The sequence below is a fragment of the Sturnira hondurensis genome, unplaced genomic scaffold, assembly GCF_014824575.4.
Source record: "Sturnira hondurensis isolate 20B ecotype Veracruz unplaced genomic scaffold, ASM1482457v3 Scaffold0005563, whole genome shotgun sequence".
Classification (NCBI taxonomy): domain Eukaryota; kingdom Metazoa; phylum Chordata; class Mammalia; order Chiroptera; family Phyllostomidae; genus Sturnira; species Sturnira hondurensis.
The window spans coordinates 3,788,213-3,806,664 of record NW_028078194.1 but is presented as its reverse complement, the minus strand read 5'-3'; the positions used below and the strand labels follow the sequence as shown (position 1 = coordinate 3,806,664).

The following is an 18,452-nucleotide window of genomic DNA, read 5'->3' as shown; positions in this document are numbered from 1 at the left end:
TATGTAAGATAATAATTCAAGAATAAACTGGGACTTTCAGTCAAGACGGAGGTGTAGGTAAACACAGCTCACATCCTCACCCAACCACATCAAAATTACAACTAAACTATAGAACAACCATCATTCAGAACTGTCAGAAATCAAGTTGAGTGGAAATTCGACAAGTACGGAATTAAACAAACCACATCCATCTGGACTGGTAGGAGGGGTGTAGACATGGAATGGGCTGGTCCCACACCCACATGTGGTGGATAAAAATTCGGGAGGGATATCTCAGGAGTGAGGAGTCCCAGCCTGGCACCGGACTTCCCAGCCTAGGGTTCCAGTGATAGGAACGTAAGTCCCCATAACTTCTGGCTGCAAAAACCAGGAGGGATTGAGTCAGTAGAAGAGTCCCAAGCAGTTCCCCTTAAAGAACCCACACCTGGACTTACTCAGACTCACTCCCTCTGAGCTCTAGCGCCAGAATAACAGCATGAAAGGCACCAGTGTCATATGGAGAGGAACTGAAGTGTCTGGCATCAAGGTGAGAACTGGGAGACAGCTTTCTCTTAGACAGGAAGGTGGACAGAGGCCATTGTCCTTTTCTGAGCCGTCCCCCCACAGAACCACAGCGTCAGCAGGCTGGTGCCATATTTGAGACTCCATCAACCTGGCTAATGCTGTTTGCCCTGTTTTCGGAGACTCCATCCCATCCAATTACAGGCCCACCCAAACTGCTAACCTTTACTTAAATAACTTGTTTTGACTTGTGCTTCACAACTTCCTAAATCCTATCAAACAAGCAACGATGGGGCTTGGTAAGCCCCAGCCCCATACCTCTTGCTAAATGGCCCCAGGGATTCATAGCTGGAAATCTCCAAGCCCAGCACAAGTAGCAGCCATCCAAGATTGCTTCATATCTCATTCTGGGTGGCCCCAGGCAGAATGCAAGTGGGGGATGACCATGGCGTGCACCACCCAGGAAACCTCAGAGCCTGCGCACCCAGTGGACAGCTACAGACCATGTCAAAGCACCACCTCCCTGCCCCTGCACAGCTGATTCATCATGGAGAGCGGAGACTGGTGGTCAGTGGTCATAGCCAGTCCTTGCAAATGACTTGCCTGGGTTAATCCCTCCTGTTGACCTGCCAAGAGCAGTCATGGCTCAAGTACAAAAGGAAGGTGTACTCAGCCCACATGGAGGGTGCACCTCGAGTCCCAGCTTGGGTAGTAGGGGAGGCTGTGCTACTGGATCCTACAGGGCACTTACTATATAAGGCCAGACTACCAAGACAAGGAATCATAGCAGCTCTGTCTAATATATAGAAACAAACACAAGGAGAATATCAAAATGAGGAGGGAAAGTAACTTGGTCCAAATGAAAGAACAGATCAAAACTCCAGAAAAAAAAACTAAACAAAATGGAAATAAACAATCTCTCAGATGCAGAGTTCAAAACCCTAGTTTTAAGGATGGATACTCAAGGAACTTAGTGAGGACCTCAACAGCATTAAACAGATCCAGTCAGAAATGAAGGACACACTAATTGAAATAAGGAACAATTTATAGGGAAACAACAGTAGAGTAGATGAAGCTGAGAATCAAATCAAATGATTTGAGACATAAGGAAGCAAAAAAACAACCAATCAGAACAACAATAAGAAAAAAGAATTCAAAAAGGATAGTATAAGCAGCCTCTGGGACAACTTCAAGTGGTCCAACATTTGCATCATGGAAAGAGAAGAAAGAGAAGAGAAAGAGCAATAAATTGGACATCTATTTGAAAAAATAATGAAAGAAAACTTCCCTAATTTGATGAAGGAAATAGACATGTAAATCCAGGAAGTATAGAGGGTCCCAAACAAGATGGATGCAAAGAGGCCCACTCCAAAAAACATCATTAAGATGCCAAAGGTTAAAGATAAAGAGAGAATCTTAAAAACAGCAAGAGAAAAGCATTCAGTTACCTACAGGGGAATTCTCATATGACTGTTAAGCTGATTTCTCAAAACTTTGTAGGATACAAAGGATTGGCAAATATTCAAAGTCATGAAAAATAGGGACCTACAGCCAAGATTCCTCTACCTAGCAAAGATACAATTTAGAATTAAAGGGCAGGTAAAGAGCTTCCCAGACAAGAGAAAACTGAAGGAGTTCATCATCTCTAAACTATTATTAAATGAAATGTAAAGGGGCTTATTTAAGAAAAAGGTCAAAACTATGAACAATAAAATGGCAAAAATACGTGTCCATCAACAACTGAATCTAAAAAACAAACTAAGCAAACAAGAACAGAGATAGAATCATGGATACGAGAGTGTTTTGATGGTTGCCAGGAGGGAGGGGCCTTTAGGGGAATGGGTGAAGAGGTGAGGGGATTAAGAAGTACAAACTGGCCCTGGCTGGTGTAGCCCAGTGGATTGAGTGCGGGCCTGCGAACCACACAATCGCGGTTCAATTCCCAGTCAGGGCACATGCCTGGGTTGCAGGCCAGTTCCCAGCAGGGGACTCATGAGAGGCAACCATACATTGATATTTCTCTCCTTCTCTCCTTCCCTTCCCCTCTAAAGATAAATAAATAAAATCTTTTTTAAAAAGTACAAATTGTTAGTTACAAAATAGTTATGAGTTATTTTAAAGTACAGTATAGGTAATGGAGTAACCAAAGAACTTTTGCACATGACCCATAGACGTGAACAATGGTGTGGGGATTGTCTGAGGGAGTGGGGGGTGTTGGGTAGCAGGGGGCAAAAGGGAAACAATTGAGGCAACTGTAATAGAGTACTCTATTTCACATACAACAGTACACCTGCTTTTGCCCTGCTCATTATGTATCTGGTATGTTTGTACATTTTTCCGATAAGTATTTATTATTAATTAAGCCACGACTCAGGATCCCAGGGTGAGATGTACCCAGTTTCCCCTTCACCTCCCTGGGAGAAGGATGGAGGACAGGTGGGGGGCAGCCAGTTCAGATCTTCCTAGGCAACGTGCCTTCTGCCTGGTGGTTGTCTGAGGCCAACACCCAGGGTAAGGCACAGAGGGGCTTATACACATGCCATTAGCACATGGAGATATCACCCCCTGTAACAGCATTGCCTTTTCAACATGATGGAAGTCCAGATGGTTCTGCCAGCAGTTTCTGGTCTGGTTCTGGTCAGGAAAGCAGCTGTCAGTGGGGCAGTCTGGAACTTCTTGATTTTGGCCTTGATGTCTTCTGCCATATTGCTTACTCCTGAAGATGCCCCTAAAGCAACTCACAGCTCAGTATGACCCTCAGCAAAGATGCCTCCATCTGACTTTTTGCATTTATTTTGATGGATTGAAAATATCTTTAATTTTTTTCAGTTTTGGATTGTTCAAGTTTATGATTCAAAGAACAAAAATGATAACATTTTGGATTTTCTATATTAATGTTATAATCTTTTATTTCAGTGAACTATTCTAAAATATTTGTAATGTTTTTGTTTTTTATTGAAGTATAATATACATCCCACGCAATGCACAGGTCATAAGTATATAGCTTGGTGTATTACCACAAATTGAACACAGTCCTATACTGGTAACCAGTACTTAGGTCACGTCAAAACATTACAATACCCCAGAATCTCCTAGGCTCCCTTCCAATTAATACCCCTAGCCTTAACTTCTAAAAATTAAATGTAATTTTTGTGAGGTCTGAAATTGTTTAATCTAAAATAGTAAGAGAAGTTTATCTGTAATGATAATAATAATCAGGAATTAAAAGTCTTGGAAGAAGTATACATCTTATTATATCTTATATAAATCTATACTATCATAGAATATGTTATATAGTGGAATTAGTCCCTTTTTTCCCTATCTGGGATTGTTCTGTGCTGGCTCATTTAAGTTTATGTAGTCAATATTCTTTCTTGTTTAAAATTCATGTTTGTTCCCAGGGGAAAGCGCTACCACTACCTTTGTGCTCCCAAATTTCTCTCCTTGGTGTTCATTTTGTTACTTCTGCCTTAGGGAAGGGTTGGACTCTAATTAGTTTATTTGCAAATGGCCCTCATATGAGCAAATTTTTAATCACCAACAGAGTTGGCCTACATTCTAAAGGCCATCAAGACGTATGTTCCTTCCTCCCTTGATTGCATACTCAGCTAGCAAGCCATGTTTGTTGAATACCAGCTTAGTATAGAGCATTCTGCCAGGTTCATTAAATGACATTAAAAGGAATAGAAGGTATCGACCTTGCTCTCTAGGAACTTAGCAGTACAGTGAGGTGGTTAAAAGTGTGGAATTTGGAGCCAGACTGCTTAGGTTTATATTCGAACGTCACCACTTCCTACCTGTGTGATTTCAGGCGAGATACTTAATTCTGTGTCCCATTTTCCTCATTTGAGAAAAGAGTCTAAGCATACTTATGTCATAAAGTCTTGGGGTATATTCATGATATTAAAACATGTCAAGCATTTTGAACAGTTTCTGGCACATAATAAGTACCTCATTAAGTTTTAGCTGCTGTAATAGTAATCACCATAGAGAGCATACATAAAACACTGAAATTAGAACCAAGGTAGCACATAATTAAATTCCACAATAAATGAAGAAAGCAAATTGAAGCATCTGAGATTACTAAGCTGCTGGCTGCCTGTTCCATATGCCATCTTGCCACTGAGACATCAGTCCCCAGGCTGATATGAACCAATTTATTGTCCTTGATTAGAATGGAAAAAGGGAAGAATCTATAAAAATCATGAACTATTGAAGGAAGCTTTGATTAAAACTCTCCAGTATGTCTTTCCCAACTCATCCCCACCCCCAAGCCTGTCTGGATCTATTCACTTCGTATTTTCTATTACTGAATATTTAGCAGATGAAGACTTGAGTGAACAGCACTCTCATTTATCCTTTAGGGGCGTTAAGGTCTGATGAGTCATTTGTACCTTAGTATTGTAATCAGATTCTTTTATTTTTTTTTAGTATCTAGCCAGAAATCAGACAGAATGAAAGAATGGGAATTTGATTTTTGGGAGAGGAATGAGTAATTTTGAAATACAGAGTGTTTTTTTTTCTTTAAATAGAGGTTTTGCGCTTGGGGTGTTGGGCAGCATGATGTACTGGGGATGGAGGAAGAGACAAAGAAATAAGTGGTAGGATGTCAAAATGTATTTCATCTCTTTTTGAGTGTTATCTGTTATTGTCAGTTCACTCGTTATTATAAACAAAAAAGGCTTTTGGGGAGGTCAAGTTAGGAAACTAGCTACCATTTATTATTTCCTGTGGAAAGAGGAATTCCAGATTCCAAGTAATGAAACGTGTAAAAGTTAAAAAAAAATTGTTTTAGAATGCATTTTCTTTGTAAGTGATATAAACAATAATTGCTATGTAAAAATCTCAAGAGAGATTTTTTTCATTGAGCATTATAGTGATAGAAGTTAGGGAGAAAGTGGGGCTTGAATTGGATAATCCTTTTTAATATTTGTGTAATGGGAAAGTGAAGAGGCCAAAGATGTGTAGGCAGGTGTGAGTATGACATCTGAAGAAAAGGGGAGACTAACAGATGAGATAGGCTGACCGGTACTTCAACTGTCTAGCTGAAAAGTCTGAATTCTTTTCCTAGGGGGGGAATAGTTTTCTTTACTACTACCTTACACTGCAACCCCAAACCATCCTTGTTCTTAGGTTTTAAGCTGTTATGACATTTCATGCTTTAAAAATGGATTAAATAGAGTTTTCCTTTATTTTAACAAAACTTGAGGTTTCCAGTTTGAGAAACTTTCCACTTGGAAAATTATTTTATGTGAAAGGATCTCCTAGCAATTTATGATACTACAGTTTAGCTCTATCAAACATTGTAACAATGCATTCTATAGGCCTTGAGTTTTGGAGAGGAAGATAGTCTTCAAAGTACTCTATTCTCAGCATTACCTGGGCTGTACCCAGAACCTTAATCCCTTTCTACTTGTTCAGTTCATTTTCTATATGAAAAATAAATAGTTTTTCCCTTATCTGAAGTATTGGGTTGGCCAAAAACTCCACTTAGTATTTTTCTGTAAAATAAAAGATACATGTTTCATTTTCACCAATAACTTTATTGATTTGGATATTTTGAGTATGTTGGCTCTCTCCTGAATGGCATAATATTGATCTCAGTTAATGTCTTGATTTGATCGCTATCAACTTCAACCTGTCTACCCTTCCCTGGAGCATCATCCAGCGAGAAATCTCCAGCATCCAACTTTGCAAAACACTCTTTTTTTTTTTTAAGATTTTATTTATTTATCTTTAGAGGGGAAGGGAAGGAGAGAAGGAGAGAAATATCAGTGTATGGTTGCTTCTTATGCATCCCCTGCTGGGAACTGGCCTGCAACCCAGGCATGTGCCCTGACTGGGAATTGAACCGTGATTGTGTGGTTCGCAGGCCCGCGTTCAATCCACTGAGCTACTCCAGCCAGGGTGCAAAACACTCTTGACATGTTCCATTAGTCACAGCACCTTCTCTATACAGCGCACAAATCTCTTTTTTATGTTTCAGTTGTCTTTTTACCTTTCTTGTAATGAAAAGCATTATGTACTAAAAATGTTATGTATTTTCTTCCATCTTCAACATTAAAATGACTACACAAAAATTCACCAGTTTTGATAAGATTTTTTTTTCAATGCATGTTATGACAGCTGTCACAAAACAGTCTAACAAAATTGTTTCAGATGAAGTTAAAGACAACCAAGTGCTACTAGAGCCATTGTACGGAAAAAACAAAATGAACTTTATGGCCAACTCAATAATGGGGAGAATAAGAGAAACTTCACTGAGAATTTTATACATTCTGTAAAGCAAAGTTAATTTCATGTAAAATTTCTGTACTGTTTTCAGGGGACTGTGAAGGGGGTGTGTGTGTATGTCTGTAGAAATTCAGAATGACCACATGCTATAGTTTTTAGTTATTTAGAATGAATTTTTAGGTGATGTCTGATGGTACATAATATATCGTACAAATGAAGATTTATAAATTAGAAAAAAATTTAAAAGGACACTATCTATATCTGATATAGATAATGGGCCACAATATAAATCTTCATAAGACGTGTGAAACCTAACCACTTATTATGTCTTTTCAAGTGGCTGTTACATCCAGTTGAACTACTCTTTAATATTGTGATTTAACTCGTGCTTCATAAAGGTTTTTAAAATATAATACGTTTGCAGTCAAGTTGAACAGTATCTCCAGATTGATTCCGAGAATACTTAGAAAAGGTTTGTGTGAATGTATTTTTTATTTCTATATTCATCATTTTGATACAAATACCCATGGTTTTCTTCTGTGTTTACATGCAGCCAGGAGCTATGGGCGGAGACGAGGTAAAAAATTTTTAATGAGATCTTTTGCTTGCCAAATTGTGAGTAAATATGAGTGTGTGTGTGTGTGTTTATATCTGTGCGTGTGTAAAACAGTTAATGTATGATATGATGTCCTAGCTTAATTATTTTAGTGAAATAATTCTTATACTTTCATTATATTTTTTGTAGTTTAGTTGGTAATTTGTTCTTTAATCTTAGTAAAAACATAGCAAAGACTATTTCTACTGGGAAATTTTTGTTATGTGGTTTATCATGAAAGATCTTGAGGGAATATGTTACATATATATATAAATATATAAAAATAAATAAAATTATTTGTTTATTTATTGTTTTGTCATGTATCCACTGTGTTCTTTTCCTACCACTTAGAAGCAGAAGTTAGTTTTTAGAAGGCAATTCTCCAACTTAGTACAGTTGGTCAACTGGTAATTTTTGGTGTGTATTACATCCAGAGGCAGATTTACCTTGAAGCTAAATGAAGCTTCAGTTTCAGGAAACCTTACTTTCATGAGCCCCTTGCAAGACCTTTATTGTTGTGTTATTTTGTTAAAGAGGGACCCCCAATTTGTATAGGTGCTAGGCCCCATACAATTTGCATTCCCTCCTGGTTAAACCCAAACAAAACAACATTGCTTTCATTTGTATAATGCTTTAACCTTTCTAAAGTATTTCTACAATTATAATTTGTTTAAAAAATTTTAGGAAGTAGGTAAGCTTAATGTAGTCGAAAGAGTATGAGATTTAAGGTCAAAGACCTAAGCTGTAATCATTGCTTCATCACTTAAATCCAGTATCCTCATCTCTACATAATGAAGTAATTAAACCAGTCTTGACCAACTTCAGGAGTGTTAGCAAAGTTATAGTACAAAAAATTGGAAAGGAAATAGTATAAACTAAAAGCATTCCAGAAATAGAAGTTGCTTTGGTACTCGTTTGTAGAAGCTGGAAGAGATGAAGCAATTTACTTTTACTGTGTGATCTCAAGTCAAGGTCAGAGCTAAATCTGGAACCTTTGTCTTTTGGCTGTTTTTTGAGTGATGTTTCCCATTCATCAGCTGTCTCTGACTCTGTATTTGAGTCCCGAAGGGACAATAACATTAAGTTCATAGTTTTATAATTTATTTTATAGTAAATATTTGTTGAATGGATGAATATAATATATATTTGAGTTACCATTGAAATCATCTTTCATCATGGAATCATACAGTTTTGTTTTCACCTCATGGTGAAGAAAAACATTTGTGTTAATTTTTTTTAACCATGGAAATAAATACCATTTAACATTTTTCACCTAGATTATTTTTAAATTTAAAGTATAGAAAATAATATAACTATAAATAATTTTGTACCATATTTTTTTCAATTGCTGATAAAACAATCACTCTCAGGAAGGCATGGGGAATGGACCGTTTTACATGGGAAATAAATACCAGCTGGAGAGTAGTTGGCAGGGACTGGCCTCTCCTCTTCTTACATGGTGATCAGTCACCAGACCTTGTTAATATTTTCCCACTAGTTTCTCTGGCTTTGCCTCTTTCTTCCCATTGTATTGTTTCATCTTTCTGAAACACCGCTTTGTCCATGTCTTCCTCCTTTTCCATTCAGAATCCCCATCATCTGGCTTCTCCCTGTTTCACCAGTGTTTTCCTTTGCTTCTGCTGCTTTACATTCTTCCTGCCTTTCCTGTGTGCCCTGACTCTTCAGCCGGAGATAAGGTCTTTGAGGACAGCTGCCTCTTGTGCCTAACACTATGATCATATATGTTATAGTTAGCACTTGCCAGGTACTTAGCCATGAGGATTGTTTTAAAGTAACACCCCACATCTATGCAGACCAGAGTTTGGCATTATACTCTTAAAATTATTTCATTTTTACAAGTTATAGTACATTAAATACAAGACTATAAGATCACCTGTAGTTTCTAAACTCCTGAAAAAATTACTCTTCCAATTTCCATGTTACTTACCCATATCAATTTGTAAGTTTTGACTTAATCATTTTTAGAAGCAATAATCCTCTTTGCATCAAATGCTAAGCTAAACACTGCCAAAAGACTTGATCCCTCCTCTCTGTAAGTCTGTAGTTTGATAGCTACAAGAAAAAGGAGATAAATAACAGAGAGAGAGAGAATAAATGAGTGTGGGGTGGGGCAAGAAAGAGAGTACTAAAAGACTGAATGTTGACTTTTTGTAATGGAAAAAGAATAGGCAGGAATTATTTTTGTTCTGTACTTGTATTTGGCCTTTTATTCCCAAAGCTGAAAAAGAAGAAAAGTCATCTTCCTTAAATGCAGTGACCTAGCCATGTGGAATGGGGCAGGTGTACCTTATATCCACTTTCATTATCTGAAATATACTACTCATCTGAGCCACCGTGACATAGTATAAATTTGATGAACTGACAGATTTTTTCATGCTTATTTATTTGTGTGACCAGGGATTATATTAATGCTTGGTTTGTTCCCTCCAAACAAAATTTAGACTTCCCCCAAAAAGCATAAAAAATAAGCTTGTGGATGTGTTATTTTATTGTATTTATGATTAAGATTTGCCATAACTCATTCTATGCATTACATATATAGGGTAGGGCAAAAGTAGGTTTAAGTTGTTTATATGGAAAATAATATAATTAATAAATAATATAAGAATAAATTCTGTGTTTCATATACTCACAACTATAAACCTACTTTTCACCACCCTGAATATGTTGGTAAATATTTTAGGGGTAGAAAACAAAGGGAATTATCTGTGACAGTTTTGAGATCTATCAGCAAGAATTAGGTCAATAGAATCTTTCACTTTTCCTGCTAAACCTGGAAAAGCTTCCTACAATAGGTAGAATTTCAGGAACTCTGTGTGTAATAAAAGAGGAGGGGAAGGAAGGCGCTCTAGGTATGTGATTCCGCTTAAAAGAAGGCTTTGAGGTGAGACTGGCATGACCAGATGCTTGGAGTACGTCCCCGTGTGTATGCAGTGGGGGCAGCTGGAGAGGAGAAGTTGGCAAGGAGGTGGTCTGTGCTGCCCTCATGAATGGTTTTTAAAACAGAGTAAGACTCCTAGACACACATATGTCAGGCTTTAGAAAGAGAGTTCCAGCATACAAATAATGAAGACCAGAGAAAACTTGGGCATCAGTAGAAGGCTTAAGTGGGGAAACAAGTAACCAGAGGGTAGGTTTTTTTGACAAACCAAGTGCTTCTGGTAGTATAGTTGAAGCAGTAGTAGCAGGGAAGAGAATTAGATGAGAAAGAATAGGACTTGAAAATGAATATTGATTGTATGTAAAGTATTTAAATATCCAATTATATTTCCTGTTGATACTCATTTCTACTGTAGGGATGTGTCCTGGTAGACAAATGTTGATTTCCCTTGTGGAATCAAAATGACACCAAAGAACTGTAGCATTTTCTTTCAGGAGTATTGTGGTTTTCACAAGCTCTGATATGTGTTTTCCTATACAGCTGCAGCCCCTCTTAAAAACTAGTCTAACAGGTAGTGTCATACAAGATCTCTGCCTCCCTTGGTTTAGTAGCACACCTGATTAAAATATATGTTGTGTTTTTCATTGTGCATGAATTTTTATGGATTCTGGGAAACTTTTGTTCATATTTAGACAGGTTGGCTATGTGGCAGTGCTCTTGATGTTTAATGAAATTTCTTGATTAAAGAGCAGCAAAGAAAGTATAAAAGGTCCTTTTAAACAGTGTAAATAAGCAAATACAAGTAATGATTGGAGTTACTTTACTATTGGAATTACTATTGTGAAACGTACTTCTGTGTATATTTCATCCATAAAAATTTATTTACATTAATATATAACTTAGTTGATAACAAAGGTTCCAAAAATTCAGTGAAACAAACTTGTATACCGAGTTGGAGTTAGGTCTTTTTGCCAAAGGCTGCCCAAGGGAGGAGAGATTAGCTCTATCAGTGGAACCATGGTACAAACATGCCCTCCTGCTAATTCAGACCTGGTTACGTGAACTTTCTTGTCTAAAGGAATAGATGGTTCGAGACTAAAACATGAACATCTGAAGGAATTTCTGAGTGCTCATGGTTATAATCTCTGAGATGTTATTGTTTATAGCAATAGGAAAATCTGAGCACGGGGGATGGTATGGGGAATAAGATCACTAATTTTTCACCTTGGCAAGAAGTTTTTCTGAGAGGTGCCTAAAGATATAATGAAGGGAAGGTTCTTGGTGATTCACCCTGATTTCATTCATTGGACGTTTGTGTGCTTACTCTGGGTCAGATGCTCTGTGAGGCTCTACGTGTGTTCTGTCTGCCTACTGTGTATTCACTCTAATGGGAGAGAGACAATAAATGCATGAAACAAACATTTTTGTACTCAAACGTTGTGGTAAGCACTAGGCAGGAAAAATGGGAAGTTCCCTTTAACATAGGATAGTTTTCACTGAAGAGATGTTATTTAAACTGAAACTCAAAAGATGGAAAGACAGCTATCTTTAAATATTTTTATGTCTATCTTTTATGTCTATCTTTTATTAAAGATAGACAGCTATCTTTAAATATCTTTTATTATAGAAGATATAAAATATTATATCTTTTAATATTTTTTCCCTTGGAATATTTTAAAGAAAATTTCAGACATTATAAGACAGCTATCTTAAGAAGCTTGAAGCAAAGTGGTACTGATCAATGCTAAAGCATTGATCAGCCTTGAAAACATTATACTAAGTGAGAGAAGGCAATTACAAAAGATCACATATTACAGGACTTCACTTTTGTAAAATGTCCAGAATAGACAAATCTGCTGAGACAGAAAGTCAAGTAGTGGTTGTCTAGGGCCAAGAGGATTTGAGGGAGGTGGGGGTGACTGCTGTTGGGTTAAATGGGTGAATTGTGTGATGTGTGAATTATAGTCCAACAAAACTGTTTTTTTCTAAGGGGATGGGGCTTTATGAAAGAAAGAGCTTTGTTTGTGTGAGGAAGTTAGTAGAGCCCAGAGTGGCTAAGCTTGGAAAGGGAGAGGGGAGGGTATATTAATATATTAAGATGAGGTTGGAGGAAGGAAGGAAATATGATCTTGCTGGGCTTTAGCTCCTGATAAGGACTTTGAACTTAGTCCAAGTACAAGAGAAAAATCTATGAATGTTTTAAAGCAGGGTCAAGTGATTGGATTTATGTTTCTAAAAGAGCACTCTGGCTACTGCCTGGAGAGCAGTGGGCTGTCTAGTTTAGAATGATAGTAGCAGTCTAGGCAAGAGATAATGACGTTTAGTGTATGGTAATGGCAATTGAATGGGCAGGAAGTGAACAAATGGGAGAGTATAGAGGGTAGGTAGATTATACAGGGTAGAATCCTCTTAAATGGCATTAGATTGAAGAATTGAATGTGGGAAGTAAATCAGAAGGAAGAGTCACAAATTATTTTTAGATTTTAGCTTGAGCAGTTGGATGAATTGTGAGGCTACCTATTGAATGGGAAGTAGGAGAGTATAGGCTGAAGGTGGATGTCAAGAGTGCATTTATAAACAGATACAGTTTGTGATGCCTAAGAGATGATACCCAGGTAGCAATCCCAAGGAAGGTGTATTTTTATCTATTTGTATAGTAGGGTTCTCTTTACTATTTTTGTGTAATAAAAGGAATTCTTGTCCATGGGGATTTGAAAAATCTCATTTCGTTCAAATCTCTCCATATGTAAATGAGAACCTGGTAAATGATATGTCCTGGGTGATGTCACAGATTAAGGCATAGGCTGGAACCTGACTCCCTTGATTTCTGGGCAATTTTTTTAAAGGAGTCATGCCTCGTTCCATTTTTTAGAATCCCCAAAGTGACTAATTCCTGAGCTGCTTGTAAAACTAAGGTGAAAGAGCCAGGCTTGGAATGGATGCACTGGGCCGGAAGTGCCACGGTGCTGTCAGAGCTCAGCCCCGAGGTGAGGTCGAGGTGAGGTCGGAGCAGCTTTGGTGGTCCAGCGTGGTCAGGGGCTTCGGTTTTCCTTCAGAAGCTGCAGGAAAGGAAGCCTCCTGGGGAAGAGTCACCTTGGACAAGTCGTTTGTGCTTAAGTAGTGCTTTGCAGGTTTCTTATTTGACATTTCTCTTACAAGGAGTCTTTAACTTTAAGTCATTTCTACATTCAGAGAGTATTTTCCTAATTATTGGACCAAAAATTACTTTCTGGTTCTTAATTGAAAATAGATATCAGAATACCAGACCATTTGAAAAGAAAGAAAAGAGGTAGAAAAGGAAGTCATTTGGAAAAAGAATACAGTTGAGAAGCTTTTCTCCTGCTTCTGTTAAAATATTGAATATGGATATTTTATATGGAAGTATAATGAAATTTTAAAGCAGATTCATATAGTAGGTACATAAGAATTTATTTTTGGGGTAAGTAACATGGCTTACTTAAAATATTTTGGTCTTGGGGGATGTTTTCATTAAAGAAAAGAAATATGCCCAAGAGATGCTAGTGAAGCAGGGCCTCTCATGGAACACAATATGGGTGCAGCCTCTTCAAATTTCCATTTCTAGTACCACATGTCCAGGAGCTAAAACTTTACCAGTCTTGCGAAGGTTGGTTGGTCTTGGGGAGTGGGGGTGGATTTATGCCAACCGAATGAATGCACAAATACCAACCTTGGACCACTGGACAAATCATGACATTATTTGAGTTTCAACTTAAGGAGATGGATGTAATAGAAATACAAATTCTGTGGCTAATTGTCTACTAATTCAAGAGTCACCTCTTTACAATAGCAAGGCACTAAATTAATTTATAGAACAATCTTTTAGGAGCTTATAATTAGAGTGTAGGAAAACAGATGGTTTTCAGGTGGTGGAAACATCAAATGAACCATTCAGTCTGTCTCACAGAGGAGTAATCCCATCAGTATGATAAAATCCTATTATATCTTGTTGGTCCGCACTGGATAAACATTACAAGTTCTTACTCTTCACTTCTTTTATTTCTTAAATATATTTTATTGATTATGCTATTACAGTTGTCCAAATTTTTTCCCCTTTGCTCCCCTCCTCCCAGTACCTGCCTCCCCTCCAGCAATCCTCCCACCTTAGTTGATGTCCAGAGGTTGTGCATATAAATTCTTTGGCTTCTCCATTTTCTATACTTTACTTAACACCCCCCTGTCCATTTTGTACCTACCGTTTATGCTTCTTATTTCCTGTACCTTTTCCCTCCTTCTCTTGCTTCCTCTCCCCAGTGATAACCTTCCATGTGGCCTCCATTTCCGTGATTCTGTTCCTGTTCTAGTTGTTCGCTTAGTTTCTTTTTGTTTTTGATTTATGTCTAGTTGATAGTTGTGAGTTTATTGTCATTTTACAGTTTCTATTTTTGGTCTTCTTTTTCTTAGGTAAGTCCCTTTAACATTTCATATAATAAGGGCTTGGTGATGATGAATTCCTTTAACTTGACCTTATCTGAGAAGCACTTTATCTGCCCTTCCATTCTAAATGAAAGCTTTGCAGGGTAGAGTGATCTTGGATGTAGGTCCTTGCCTTTTATGAATTTGGATACTTTTTTTCAGCCCTTTCTTGCCTGTCAGGTTTCTTTTGAGAAATCAGCTGATAGTTTTCTAGGAACTCCTTTGTAGGTAACTGTCTCCTTTCCTCTTGCTGCTTTTAAGATTCTCTCCTCTTTAATCTTGGGTAACTTGATTATGATGTGCCACAGTATGTGCTTCCTTGGGTCCAACTTTTTTGGGACTATCTGAGCTCTTGAACTTCCTGGAAGTCTATTTTCTTTGCCACACTGGGAAGTTATCTTTCATTATTTTTTTTTCAAATAAGTTTTCAATATTTTGCTCTTTCATTTCTTCTTCTGGCACCCCTGTGATTCCAATGTTGGGATGTTTAAAGTTGTCCTGGAGGTTCCCAAGCTTGTCCTCATTTTTTTGAATTCTTGTTTCTTTTTTTTTTTTTTTAAAGATTTTTTTATTTATTTGTCTCCAGAGGGGAAGGGAAGGAGAGAGGGAGAGAAACATCAATGTATGGTTGCCTTTCTTGGGTCCCCTGCTGGGAGTTGGCCTGCAGGGAACTGGCCTGCAACCCAGGCATGTGCCCTGACTGAGAATCGAACCGCAATCCTCTGAGTCGCAGGCCCGCGCTCAATCCACTGAGCTACACCAGCCAGGGCGAATTCTTGTTTCTTCATTCTGTTCTGGTTGAATGTTTCTTTCTTCCTTCTGGTCCAAACTGTTGATTTGAGTCCTGGTTTCCTTCCCTTCATTGTTGGTTCCCTGTACATTTTCTTTTGCATGGACTTCACCCCTTCTATTTTGCAACCATACTCAACCATTTCTGTGAGCCTCCTGATTACCAGTGTTTCGAACTGGGCATTTGATAGGTTGGCTATCTCTTCATCACTTGGTTCTATTTAGGGAGCTTTGATCTGTTCTTTCATTTGGACCATATTTCTTTGTCTCAGTGCTCCTGTTATGTAGAAAGGAACAGAGACTTAAGTGATCACCAGGGCAGGGCAACCCAGGTAGCTGTGTTGTGGTGCTGTATTTAGAGGAGGGGTCAGAGAGGGTACAGTGCCACTGGCTCAGCTCTTGGCTGGTTTTCAGCACTTCCCTCACTACCTACAAGCAAATCGGGTCCTTGGGGTGCTAATTCCTGGGTGTGTGATTTTGTGTACATTTTAGGACCTTGTGGATCTCTCCAATCATCTCTCCTGTGAGGCTGGGAGTTTCTCCCGCCACAACCACCACAGGTTTTTATAGCCAGAGGTTTTTGAGGCTTTCTTTTCCTGCGCTGGAACCCTGGCTTGCATGGTCTGCCTTGCTCCCCAGTTGTTCTTCCCGTTTTATCTGCATGCAGATGTGGGACCTCCTGGTCCTCCAGCTGCCCCCTTGCCCATGTCCTCTTCACCCTGGCTTCCCATGTCCGCCCCTCTTTATAGTCTGAATGAATGTTTCTTCTTTAACTCCTTGGTTGTTGGACATCCATACAGTTTGATTTTCAGACAGTTCTGGTTTTTTGTTTTGGGTTTTTTTTTTTAATTTGTTGTTGTCCTTTTGGTTGTTTGAGGAGGCAAAGTATATCTACCCATGCCTCCATCTTGGCCAGAAGGTCTCTTCACTTTTTTTGAATACTTCCTGCAGACTAACTTTTTGTTCCATCAGCACTTTAGGCAGTCATGTTAGAGTAAGACTGACTAGATTATATATAGATTTTGCATTTTATTCCTAAGGATGCACTACCTTTAACTTGACTGAACTTGGATGTTTCTCAAGGCTCTGTATACTTCACACAGTATCTTTTTAAGTTGCTGCCTGCTGTAGACAGACATTCAATCTCCATTTCCATGGTTCTTAAATTTGAACACATGAATCACTGGGGAAATTTGTTACAAGTGCAAATTTTCAAGTTTGAGCTCCACAGATTCAGATTAAGTAGATCTGGGAATTAGGCTCTGAGACTTACATTCTTAGTTCTTCCCCACAGTTAAGGAAATGTCATGTATGTGTGAATTCTTAGCAGTTTCATTTTCAAGAGCCACTTTATTACTAAAGTCTGTGGTACTTAAATACTAATAATAAAACAGAGATTTGGTTTTAAAACCTTGGGAAGTTTAAGTATCCATAATCAATTTTTATAACAGTCCAAATTTTTACAATTAACTGTTGTTTTTATTTTCTTTATTAATGTACTCTGGGGAAGCTGTGGTCATGTTGGCCATGCCTGAAGCAAGTTCTCTTTGTTCCAGAATGTCTTGAGCATTGACTTCTCCTTCTTCACTGCTCTGGTTTAAGACTTTCTCATCTCTCATCTGGACAGTCACAGATTTCTTCTGACTCTTCCCCCTCCCCCTCTTCCTGGGTATAAATTGCTAGTGGAGGCGTAGCTTTTATAGGATTTGGGGTAGAGGAAATGACATGGTCACAAGCATCTTAGAGACTTCACTGTGACAGGATGGGAGATGGATTAGATGGGAGTATTAGAGTCTCCAGGGAATGAGTATAGTTTGAAAAAAAGAGAAGGCAAGTATTAGAAAGAAATATTAAATTTGGAAAATGGGGGAATTTCCTATTTCTTTTGTAATAGAGAATCTAAAGCTTGCACAAGCAGAATCAAAAAGGTCTTTATTTTCTGGGGCATGGTCACATCTTGGGCCATTGTCTCTGTGTGTATTGTGTTCCAACACATACTTGCAGCACCAGGTCTTTGCACATACTGTTTTCTTTTGCTGGATATTGCCTTATTTTAACATTTATTGGTGCGTTTTATATGCCCTTATTAAAACATGAAGGTACAGTAATGAACAAGATTAAATGGGTCCCTTTCCTAAATTTTACAATTTAATGGGGTTGGGGAGTGAGACACCAAATAAAAACCCATACTGTACTTTAATGGTAATTGGGGAAAGTGTTAAGAAAAGTGCTATGAGTAGATAGAAAAGGGGACCTAACCTAGCCTAGAAGGTCAGGATAGTTCCACCAGAGGAAATGACTTTTCAGCTGAGACTTGAAGAATTGGTAGGAGTTAGCTAGAGAATTAGGGAGTTGGGAAGAGGATGTTTGTTTTGGTTAGGGGCTGCAGCTTGTCCTTAGGGCCCGAGGCAATAAGGAATAATCAAGCCATTTAAAGCTCTCTCTGTCTGATGGGAGGTTAGTGAACAAGAGGGAGAGGCAGTGACGTAAGAGAGGTCGGCAGAGGCCTTACAGTTATAGTGATGTATTTTTACTGTACCGGGAGAGCATAGGAAGTTATTGAGGGGTTTTCAGGGTAGAGGTGAAGAGTGTAGTAACATGTTCAGATTAATATTTGAAAATGGTGAACTTTAGCTGTTCGTGGAGAAAGCATTGTAGAGTGTAGGCTAGGCATCAAACAAGCTATCGTGTAGACTCATTAAACTGTTAGTTTAGGGGAGAAATGATGGTGATCTGCACCAGGCTGTTAGAATCAAATTGACTGGATTGAAGAATTGTTTTATAGCTTGAATTGGTAGGACTTAGTGAGAGATGGGTTGGAACTGGAATATGAAAGCAATAGAGGTGTTAAGGGTAACTCCTAGACTGGGAATTGTGTTAGATGTGGATAACAGTCATTTTTATTGAGAGGAGCAGGTTTGGGGGGAAAGATCAAAACTTTCTCTGTGGATTCGTAGATACTCCTACTGCCACAAGATTCTGCCACTAAAATCACCC

At 38.3% G+C, this 18,452-nt stretch overlaps 1 protein-coding gene across 11 annotated transcripts in view; it reads left to right on the top strand.

The window, feature by feature from the left end:
- CPEB3 (cytoplasmic polyadenylation element binding protein 3) overlaps positions 1-18,452 on the top strand; it is a 184,004-nt gene that overhangs the window by 90,199 nt on the left and 75,353 nt on the right. For 8 of the 11 annotated variants that reach the window (XM_037047348.1, XM_037047345.1, XM_037047346.1 and 5 more), the window contains one exon: positions 7,289-7,312. The exons of the other annotated variants lie outside the window; for them this stretch is intronic. In XM_037047348.1, the coding sequence (XP_036903243.1) occupies positions 7,289-7,312 (24 nt within the window). The remainder of the gene's footprint in view (positions 1-7,288; positions 7,313-18,452) is intronic. 11 annotated transcript variants of the gene reach the window in all.